The 11,815-nt window shown below is 42.4% G+C and overlaps 1 protein-coding gene across 9 annotated transcripts in view; it reads right to left on the reverse strand.

Annotated features, from left to right (window-relative positions):
* Positions 1 to 11,443, reverse strand: part of pacs2 (phosphofurin acidic cluster sorting protein 2) — a 66,341-nt gene extending 54,898 nt beyond the window's left edge. For 4 of the 9 annotated variants that reach the window (XM_044142290.1, XM_044142289.1, XM_044142291.1 and 1 more), the window contains exon 1: positions 11,001 to 11,443. In XM_044142290.1, coding sequence (XP_043998225.1) covers positions 11,001 to 11,119 — 119 coding nt within the window. In that variant the 5' untranslated portion in view covers positions 11,120 to 11,443. Of the gene's footprint in view, positions 1 to 528; positions 3,778 to 11,000 lie in introns of those variants that run through there. The other 5 variants (XM_044142280.1, XM_044142278.1, XM_044142279.1 and 2 more) reach the window with 5 other exon arrangements.
* Positions 11,444 to 11,815: the final 372 nt, after the last annotated feature.

Genomic DNA, 11,815 nt, shown 5'->3' on the forward strand with positions numbered 1-11,815 from the left:
TAAAATACAGGATACACTTTCTAAAAACCTGCCAAATCTAGTGAGAAGCTGCCGGAAAAAAACAGCCAACATGTTTGACCCCTCAAGAAACTTTTTTTATCTACAAAAAAGAGGCTAATGACAAATGTAGCAACTTTATTCTGCTTTATTGAAGACTCTCACGACAAAATAAAACTGAATCGGCCAGAAAACTGCAATCGGTGCGCCGCTACCAACGACACTGATTGTTCCAGTGACATCCCTTATTTTATTACTTGTTTATAACTTATTTTAAACTAGCCTCTTGTAACATTTGTACTCTATAATAAGCTTAATTTGGGCTTTTCGTTCAGCTGTAATGGATAATGTTTACAACAAACAGAAACAAACACCTGAAATGTGTCATTTTGTGTGGCATTGATCAAGGAGATATATGACTTTTCTAACTGAACTACTGACATCAATAAAATGTTTAACAATGTCCTCGAAATGAACTGAAACTGGGTGAAAACATCGTCTAAGGGAAGTAAAGACCCAGACGCCGTTTACCTGACGCTCTCTGCTGTTGCTGTGGAAACTAACGATGAACATGTTCTAGAATTTTCCCTGGAAAGTCGCTTCTGATGACGCAAAGCAACAAACGCGCCCAGAACGGAAGTACGAGGCGAGGAACTCACTTTCACCCCCCGGCCCAGAGCGACCAGCAGGAGAACCGAGCCGACTCGAATCAGAACCCGGCACCTTCTGCGCGTCGCCATGAATAAAAAAGCGCGAGGTTTAAACGCAGACATGTGAGTCCTAATCACGTTCAGGCTGATAACGCAAGTAATGCGTCTCAAGCGAGGCGGAACAAATAAATCCGAGCATCAAACAAAAGCCCACGTCGCTTATTTTCTGCGGAATCGTATGACGGTGAAGATTAAACGGGCACTTCCGTTCCAACTAAACGTCAAATGGGACAGAAGCTCGTCTCATCTCGCCTAAATTATGTCGTAATTACGTTCAAATCATTCATAGAGGGACGATGCAGCACTATAAAGGAGCTCCACATTTCCCTTTCGACGCCACTAAGCCACAACTGTTCGCCAGCGTAATCTCATCTGCATCTGGCCCAAAGTTTTGACACATCGCTGCTGTGTCAGGCTGTTAACCTCATTTTCTCTCTCTGTTTTTTGTTTTTTTTGTTTTTGTTTTTTTTTACTCGCTTAAAGTGCTGGAGCTCGGGAGCAAGTAAACAGGCCCCTGGACGGGCCGTGTAATCACAGAGCTATTTCCATAATATGAGCCACATTTAGAAATAAGGTCACCTCCGGAGTCAACGGTGACAGGAAAATCCAGTTTCACACGATGATGCTCTTCTGAAATGAAATTCGTCTATTAACTGAATTGAGATGGGATTTTTGTGGATTTTAGGCTGCCAAATGAAGTCTAACATACTTGAACAAAGGGAAAATGATGCCAACTACAGAGTCTTTTTTTCCCAACCACAAACTGTTTAAAAACAGTTTTTTATATAGGAATTTACAGAAGAAAAACACAAAAGAATGATCAAATCAGAAAATGTTCACAAATGTATACACCGGGGATCAGGGACCTCTATAACCCTGACACCATTCTTGCCTGCTGTTCGGCTGAACAAAGTTTGTTATCTGAACGGTTGCTTATTTAAAGTCCTTTGTGGACTTATAAAAACATATGTTTGATAATCTCCTTTTCTGCTCAGGCAGTCCAGTCTGCTCAGACCGGTTCACATCAGCTGGACACAGACTAACGTTTTGAATCTGTTACATTAAACGTATATCTTTAGATAAGAAACATTAAACAATCCCCTAAGCATATTATGAAGAATACCAACAAAAAAATAACAGTTTAATGTCACTGTTGGGTCACGTAGTGGTTAGTAAGTGGCATTTTGTGCATAGCACTAAAAACATCTAAATGAGGATTCAATTGGAATCGACTGGAATTAGAAGATTTTGACCCAGATTGGTGACCGACTGGTTAGAAGCTTTTACGTTTAATGTTTAATACACCATGTACCTCAGTTTTTTATTCATTTATTTATTACAACAAACGTCAGCGTAGTTAGCTTAAACAAGTTGAAATGAATCTGGACTTTTATTGCGGAAAACCTGCTTGATTCATCTGCGTCTGCGTCCTGTGCTAATGGATTAATAAGTATGCTACAGTGAATTCTCCGTGCAAGCACTTATCCATGGTACAACGTGTAGCACATTATGCAGAAGGACGCGCTTGGTTAAAAAAACTAAATGGAGCAAGACGTCCAGATACTTTTGGCCAACTGCATTTTGGGGTAATTTCCGAAATTTCTGCTTTAAAGTAGATCCTGCAAATCGCCCGCACCTGTGAAAACATGTATGGTTATGATCTTACCTCACAGTTTTTATGACCATTTACCACGGAGTTACTCATAACCGCAAGTGAAATGTTTTCTACTACACAACGTGGTCTAGTAGTCACACTGCTCCACCATCTAAGCAACAAATAAAAGATCAGAACTCCGTCTTTATTTGTGTTTCTTCTTGTGTGATTCAGAAATATCTCGTTTAATTAGATGACAGCATTACGGATTCAGGAGTACTTCAGTATTAGGTGGGGGGAAAAAAAACACCTAAAACACTCCCAGCAGGCTGCTTTTGTATAGCCAGACAGAACGTCTTTAATGAGCCGAAGATTAAATTAACTGCTGCGGATGTGAAGGGTAGAGTAACTTCACTGAGTCAGAGCGCTGATAAGGCTTTGGGTTCAGATAGCTGGCCTTTAGTCTGCTGTCCTTCACTTTGAGGTTTGTTTGGGCTAAAAGACGAGCACATCGGAGCGTTTTGTCCTTGAAGTGAACATTGGCGACAGCCGGCTACGGTCGGATGACCTCTGGAGCCTCAAAACTTAAAGATGAGCAAATGTAATGAAAGCAACGGTCATGTTTTGGTTATCTAATCAAAAGAGTTTATTCCTTCTCTTACCATCAACCTTGATTGCGTTTCCGCTACAAATGTCAGCAAAGATGTGTCGATATTCGACTAACGTTTAAAAAAATAAAAATAAATAAATTTTGCAATTTGTAATTCCAAGTTGCACAATTACATGGTCAGAGGAGACGCAGGAACAGACTTGCTCTGTCAGCTTAATTTATTGTGAACACACAAAGAGTATACAACGCCTGTCGTACGGCGGCCTTTGTTGTGCTCCCAGTTTGTTTGCTTCTGCACAGAAATGATCAGGTTCACAGAAACCAAACATTGTCTGCAGGGAAATAATAGGAGAGCACAACAGAGCAGATAGTGAGACGGGGAGGCAGGTGTGCATGAGGGAGGCCAGCAGGAGGCAAAATTGATCGGACTGCAGAGTCACAAAGCATCTCAGATGTATGCCGAGTGGGTCTGGTGAGAAGATGACCGTCCTTTTCCGTACTGAACTCTCTGTCCTCCAAACCCAGCTGCAGCAGCACCCTGATTTAACTTTCAAAGGACCCGGTGGTGATACACTTTACAAATATCTGCGTGCAAAGTCATTTCTCATCCATTTCACTCCACCGTCAACATCCGTCCGTCTTCTTACGGGGTAGGGAGGCCCAGAGACCATACGGATTGAAGACTTAGTCATCAGGCTTGAGAGATACATTTGGAGGGTCTTGAAAAGCTCACAGGTTCATCAAGAAGGATTAGAGGCGTGGAGAAGCCAGGAACTATCAGAACATTTTCCGAAGACGTGGCCACAGCTAAGCCTAAAGCCAAACGTCAAACCAAGAATGGCCGCGCCTGGAGTCACCTAATTTATGGAGTTTATGGATGCAGGTTCCTGATTGTGTCTGCGACACAGGTGAAAAAAATCCATAGTTTTCAAAAGAAAAAAAACTAAAAAAAACTACAGCATCCAATAAAGAAGAGGTACACACATCTCCAGATTGCACCTTTGGCAGGATTGTTGGAAAGAAAAATGATTGAAAATGTATTTATAAGAAGAGAGATATGTGGTCAGTAAAAAGTAGGGATGCACCGATATGAACATTTGAGATATTGATATCCGATATCAATATTGCTGATATGGCTAATAACCAATATTTATTGATATGGTATATATTTCACTACCTTTGTGACTCCTTGAAAAAAATTTACCTCTGACTTCACCGCTGCTTCTCTCTTTATAACTTCTCACAATTCTGCCCTGCATGACCATCACATGATCAAAGAAATACTGCATGACCAACCTCCAGAAACAAACGGCAACAAGATGGACGTAAGTATCGGTTGTTAATATCAGTCCGGTTTTATGTATCAGACAAATAACGACAAGCTAAAAATGACTAATATCGACCAACACCGGTGTTGGTACCGATGTATATTCTTAGTCCATGCTCGCTCAAAAAAGAAAAAAAATTCAGTCATCCAAGTCGAGGAGAGGTACGCACATCTCCAGATTGCACCTATTGAAGGGTTTCTGAAATAAGATTGTTAAAAAGAAGGATGATGGACAATGTATTTATCAGAAGAGAGGATGGAAAGAAGCAGGAGCAGCATAGGTTTTACAATGTTATTACAGAAGCAGCACAAAAATGATTTCCGCTCAGGATGAAGGGTACTCAGATTTTCTCTCCTCTTAACTCACAGAGTGCTGAGATAGATTAGAATTATGATAAAAAAAAATATGTAAGATGCTCTGCACAAAAAAACAAACTCCCTGACCCGCTTCCTCTTATGCTGCTGAGAAGCTGATGGAGCCCAATCTGACAGAACAGGTTCAGAAACCTCCTAGATTTTAAAAAGAATTCATTTGTAATTTTAAATAAGGTTCCAGGCTTCTGAGTGCGCTTTCGGGGCACGGCGAAATAAAGCAAACTTACAAACATCGGTACAGAACAAGGCCTGGACTGCAGGACAACAAAGGCCACAAAGTGAACATGAAACAATGGGACGTTTTCACAGCCCCTCGTCCGTCCTACTCTAAATTCCCGCAGTGTGACTACCCGGCAGCCCGGGGCACAAAAGAGCAAGTGTCTCCCCGCCGCTCAAAGCGACATCTCGGCACTCTCGCCTCCAACAGGCCCAAATACGACAGCCTACGGGCTCCAGCTGCCACCCGAGGGCCCGTTCAATCCGCCTCTGTCTCTGAAATTGGCCCCGTATCTGGCAACACTTAGCCTCTCTCGCCTGTGGGCTGACGGGCAAAGAGAGAGAGAGGAAAAAAAAGAAACATGCAACTGATGCCCACTTCAGAGGCGCTATTATGAAGCGCAGCTCGTCGCTCTAAGGGCTTTCAAGAGCTGAGCGACTTCAGCGGGCGAACTGCAAGGAAAGGAGAGTCTGATTGCGTAAGCAGGGGGCGGGGAGGACGAGGTCCTCCGTGGAAATGTCCGTCTGAAGGTGCAATTATGTGGACAGAATGAGAGGGCCGCAGCCATAAAAAGCCACGGAGAATGCTAATTTAGACGTCTCTGAAGGAGAAGTGACGCAGCTTAACGATAGCTTTCACACTGACGCTCACAGTGTCAGACAGACTCTCAGGAAGACCACTGATGACAAGGACCTGATGGAAATTCAAGTTAGAGTAGCACTACCTCAATATAGTTTCTACTGAAGTAAAAGTAAAACGTAGCTGTCCAAGAAATGACTCAAATGAGAGCAAAAAAAAGTATTTGGTGAAAAGGCGACGTGAGTGCTGAGTAACTGACCAAAACACCATTTAATATTTAAAAATTACATCATCCGACAGACCAAAATTACCTCGAAATTTTTGTAGTTTATTTATTCATGGATTTATGCTTATTTGAATTAGAACAACGCATATGAATCAACGTGTCAGCATCAAAGTAAAAATGCCAGCATTAGCACAAAAGCTAGTTTTCATCCATCGTCCTATAGCAGGTCAACAGCAAGGAGTGACATTAAGTTATAATAAAGATAAGATGCCCCAAGAGAACACAGCGAAAGTTCAAAATGAACATAACTCATGTAAATAATTACAAACTAAGAAAATCAGGCATCAGAAACAGTTTTCCAAATCGATTTCTCTAAATTTAGAACATATGACACTTAAAATTTTTCTTTTTTTTTCTTAGCTCTAGTAGTCTTTATTTAATAGTGAGATGGCAGGAAAGTTACTTTACAACCTAAAACTAGAAATAAAATTGTTGTTTCACAAAATAACACATTTCCTACAGTAGCTATTTATCCAAAATTATAAGTTGTTTTTTTCTTTCTCTAAAGGTCAAGCAACTCTAAAGCGACTCTAAACGAGCGCAATTTAGGTGGACTGAGGGCAAAATTGTCTCTCGGAGTTGTAAAGGTTGCAGTTGCTCTGTGCCTCAAAACATTTGTGAAGCGGCAGCAAAAGTCCCATCAGTTTGGACGCTAATGTCAATCTGGGCAAGGTTTCTGAAAACAGATGAAAAAAGCACACTAAGCCGTCATTTTTCACGCCCGCAGGTATTTTTAACACTTTTCGCTTCATTACGAGCCGCAATCATCAGAATGAAAGCTGGCTGATCCAAATTAATGGGACTTTACTAAATGTCAGAGAAAAGAGGATTTTTTTTGCACGTCCGTGCAAATTCTGTTCCAGACACTCCAGCGGTGCGGCGCAGATGTTTTGATTCCACTTGCAACCGTTTTTTCATGAACTTGGAGGGATTTTGTGTGATAAGTCGACTTGCGGCATAAATTTGACATTGTGAAAAAAGAAGCTGAGTTAAAATTTCCTTTCACAAAATAGATCCAGCTATAGCAGATTGGATGAAAGTATCAAATGTTGCACTCGAGCAGCTTCTCAATTTCTGGCTTTTTTGAGTTGGATTATCACGTAACGTGGGGGTGTCCAAAGTGTGGCCCAGGGGCCATTTGTGGCCTTCGAAATGACTTTGCTCGGCTCCGCCGACCACAAGTCAAGAGGGGAAAAATTACAATATAAAAAAAAAACATGACCCCAAAAATTTGGAAATGGCCTGTTTTTCTTCTAATAAGGTAAGCAGTAGGAAGTCTTTTATTGTTTTTCATCTTTGAGGATTTATATTTTATTTAAAAAAAAAAAAAATTTTTGCAAGCGATTAAAGTTTGTGGTCGCATTGCAAATAAGGTTTTCATTCATCCCATTTTTGTTCACCTATTTATTTCCTTTTCCGTTTCCTATACAACACAGACGGAAATATTTCATCAGCAGTTCTAACAACACAATCAAACCCCGTTGAACCTTTTAATTATCGAAGCGACTCTTCAGCGAATAAATACGGCACCAAGAATGTCATCCCTGTTCTGAGGTGCTTCCAGACAAACGATTTAGGATAAAATACAAAATGTTCACAACATTGCGCCACATTTGAATAAATACCATTAAAATGTCAAACGCAGCAGCAGTTTGTTTTTCCACCGATTTATAGGCTGTAAAATCCTCCGGGTGAGTTGACTGCACTGCAGTAAGGAGCTCGATGTTCATTGTGGTACAGAAGTATTCAAACCTTTCCAGGTTTTCTCACGTTGCAATCGCAAATGTAAAAAAAAAAAAGAAAAAAAAGAAAAAAAAACGATACGGGTCCTTTGCCGTTAGGCCCTTCTGATCCGAAATCGTGAAGCTACTGAGACTGACAACCAACATGTGGGAGAAGGTGCTCTGGTCACACGAGACCATACTTAAACTTTACATGCAAAACACTCGCATGGCGGAAAACAAACACTCCACATCACCCCGAACAGATGAACACAGACAGATGCCACAATGAAACACGCCGTCCGGTCCCTTCAGGACCTTGTTAAGTTCTTTTGGGGGATCGTTGCAGCCTAAAATGGCTGATTTTGCGGCACCTTTTTCAAAAAGTTGAGAATTTTCTGACGGTTTACTTTTCCCATAAAAATAAAAAATAAAAAATCCCCAAAAAGGACTGGACTTTTATCTGAAGTCGCTTCTTGAAACAGCAAACTTAACACAAATAAAAACCATGTTCCAAGGAGTCGTCAAAGTGCAAAAAAAGAAGTCCGTATTGGTCACTAAAGTTAACAAGACCTGCTTACGCAGTAGAAACAAATCCTACAGAACATCTCGAAATGTTTTTTTTTTTTTCCAAAAATAAACCAAGAACAAAAGAAAAGCGAAAGCTATCGTTTAGCGTCACACATGCTGTCATCTTCCAGGTTCGGCTTTCAAGAAACACATAGCGAAACAGGAAGTTAAATCAGAAGGCGGCTGAGCGGATTGGTCAAAATTCAGCCGAGTTGCAGTGATTGGTGAGAAAAGAAGGAAATACAAAAAAATAAAAAATAAAATAAAACGTTGAGGTGATTGGTCAGATTTGGTCCAAAGCTGCGATGACTGTTGAAAGCTGCAAGTCTGTGCAAAGTGAATTTACAAAAATAGTAATAATACATCAAACTCACAATGCTTTTAAAGAGACTCAAAGACTCTTTGCAAGGGGAAAAAATGTAGTGTAGTTATGTAGTTGCGATCGCAACACAGCAACAAAGATGAAGATGAACGAAGTTAAAGACAAGATTTACAAGAGCTGATCCTACAAACAGCCACGCTCAGAACGCGTGTCGGATTCTTGATTGTGTTTGACATCTTTACTTTGACTGGGCCATTCTGTGACAAGACTTGAGACCTGATGACAACATATGCTACCCTGTCCAGTCTGACTGAACTCGAGCTATTTTATGAAGAAGAATGAGGTGAAAGGTCAAACTATGGACGCACACAAACGTCAGAGTAAAAAAGACTAAGCAATTAATAAATTACTATCACTCACTGTTTTGTGTTGCTCTAGTACAGCGGTGTCAAACTCATTTCCATTTTGGGCCACATCAAAAATCTGAATGTTCTTAAAGGGCCAGCTGCGCCAGAATACACTGAGGAAACCAAATAAATATCAATAGCCGATCCTCCAAGAGTTTGAGATTGTTTTAGTGGGATGTTTTTTTTTTGTTTGGTTTTGTTTTCGCAATCATAATTACAGATTTTGTGGTGCCAACTTAGAAATCTTTGTAAGGAATTTTTGTGATATTTGTCAAATGTGACTTTTTATTATGGACTACATCTTGACATCAAGAAAGGCTGAGGCAGCAGTCACTTAAACTCAATGTTTTAGACCAATCTTGAGAAAACTGGCAGTATAATCAGAAAGAAATGTGGAGATTTGTTCATTTTGTGTGAATTTCGCACATTTGTGAAAAACTGGAGGGACTTATTGAAGTAATTTTGGAGTAATTTTGGAAAAGCTGCGGTGGGCCAAATTTGGCACCCGGGGGCCTTGAGTTTGTGCCTAGTGCCTGAAAACAGCCGTAAGCGACACCCTGATGCGATCCAAACCGGACAGTTTTGCAGCGAAAGACGCAAACACCAGCGAATCCAGCTTGACTGAGGACCAGACTGTTGTTGTCAACAAGCTGGGACCCCGCTGTCTCCACTCTGACCGACAGAACTCAATACGAGGCTGCAGCCTTTCGGGAGAAGACTAACAGCAGCGGCAACTTCTCACTGTCTGCTCCTGACCGAAGCAGCCTGGTGGCCGAAATGAGAGCGTGAGCCGACTAAGCCGCGAAATAAAGCGGCTGCCGACAGGTGACCGAGGAGCGAGCACGTCTGTTTTAGTTACAGAGGCATTTCATCTGCTCGTCCGGTCTGCTGAACGATACCACAGCCACGCTGTTCCTGGAAATGAAACGGTCTCGTTTGAGCTAAAAGCCACGCGATGTGCTGTCCGTTGAAGGCATTAAATTAAGAGGATAGAGAGGGGGGAGCCTGGAAGAAAAAAATTAATAATAATAATTAAACACACACACACACCCAAATTCCCACATTAATTAAGGCTTCTGTTTTTTCTAAAGTCAGACAGGAGGAAGTCGTTCTGACCTCGACTAATAAGGTTTTGACTCTGATTTGAAGGCAGTAGATGGAGTTTAATTACGTGAGTGTAAGGTGATTTAAAGCAATAACGAGCTCCGGCATCATCAACGATCCAATGCAATAAACACATCGTGAGCTGAATTATTTATTTATGTCGCGTTCGAGGATTCAGATGGTTTCAACAGGCAAAGCAAAATTATAAGATCGGAGAACAAGACTCCTAATATGTCTGCAAACTATAAACGTGTTACAAGGCGGGTTACTTTGCTTTATGACGACAGAAAAGGACACGAATGAAATGAAAACTTTGTCTTAAACATTAACCTGATCTTTCACAGGGAACCTCTCAAGTGTGTTGAGGAATATGATCACAAGCACAACTTTGATCAAGAAAACAAAACGTGCCATTTTATTGGACGCAACAAATTTGATACGCGTGAGAAGCAAATCTCGGTGCAGCAGGCGAATCGATCATTTTACCGATTTCTCTTTTTTGTCTTCAAACAAAAAAAGCTGCAGAAGCTTCTCTTGGCTGTAGGTTTGAGCAGAAAGTTTTCATGCATGAATAAGTAAAATAAATAAATAAATGAACAAACAAATATAATCGGAGAGCAGTTGTTTCCGGCATTTCAGCTGTGAATCTGTCTGGAGACCTGAGGCATGCAGTGAAAACCGCAGGAGGTTAAAACAAGAAGACCATGTGGGAACCATTATGTTAACAACTGGCGCAACAACTACTTCATAATGAAAACATTCTGGGCTTTAATTTGGCATTTTGGCTCATGTGAATGTAAACCGCAGCGAACTGGAGCAGTAAACCTCACAATATGATTTTACAACAGGCTGACCGTGATGACTGCAGAACCCCCCCGGCCCCCAACCTATGAACCCACACAGCTGCACTGAGGAGCTTTTTCTGCCACCACACAGCGGGATTCACGCCTTTTCTGTGCACACGCCTCAGCTCGGTGCTGCAGACAGCTGAGGAGGGCCTGCATGGGCATCCAGTGGGCATGATGAGACAGCAGGGTCGCTGCGGCTGCAGTGTTAGCGCGCTCACTGATGACACAGCTTGCGCTGCAAACAGGAGCTTTAAACTTTAAACACACACACACACGCACACACACACACACATCAAGGACAGAGCCCTGCCATGCATGCATGCAGCGCCTTACCTCGGGATACAGTTCGGGGAGGATCCGTCTATCTCCCACGTTGCGAACAGGTTCATGGGCACCGGTCGGTTGAGAGCCCCGCTCCCGGGGAAGCTCAGCCGGCCGCTCCTCTCCGCCATGGTTGTCGGCACGAGCGGGTGGGACCGTCCTGACACCGAGTTGGTCGGTTGGCAGACCGGCGCGCGGGTCGTCTGTCTGCGTGTGTGTCTGTGTGTGTGTGTGTGTATGGGGGTGTGTGTGTGTTTGTGTGTGTGATGTGATAATGTGTGCGTTTCCGCGAAGAAACTGTCGTCACGCGCTCACGTAAATAACGTGTGGTCGTCGGACGCCGAGCTCATTTCTCTGTCCGAGCGGAGCCAGGCGGGTCGCCGTGGGGGTCCTCTGTAGCCGGGGAGGGACTACGGCGGCGGGACTGAGCAGCTCGACCGCGGAGCTTGTTGTGCGCGGCACGCTGTCCTGGTATGACGGGTGGCTCGTGCGCAGCGGCGGTGGGAGAGGCTTAGCTCAAGACTGTCACTGCAATGTGAGGAAGAAATCCTGGCCAGCGCTGTCCCACACTTCAAAATAAATTCCCAGATGAATGTTAGAACCGAACATATTTCACATATTTCATACAGAATTGCGCTGTATGAAAACATGCTGACATTTAGAGGGATGTTTATAACCATACAGCCTAATAAATAGAGCTGCAAACAGCGCTTGATTTGGGCAACATGGCTGTCTGCCCAGGGTGGCATAACTTAAAGGGCGTTACAAAGTGGAAATAAAAATGCTAAACCTTATCTTTTGTAGCTCAAAAGGTTATTTGTACGCTC

This window comes from Gambusia affinis, linkage group LG16, assembly GCF_019740435.1.
Source record: "Gambusia affinis linkage group LG16, SWU_Gaff_1.0, whole genome shotgun sequence".
NCBI classification, from domain to species: domain Eukaryota; kingdom Metazoa; phylum Chordata; class Actinopteri; order Cyprinodontiformes; family Poeciliidae; genus Gambusia; species Gambusia affinis.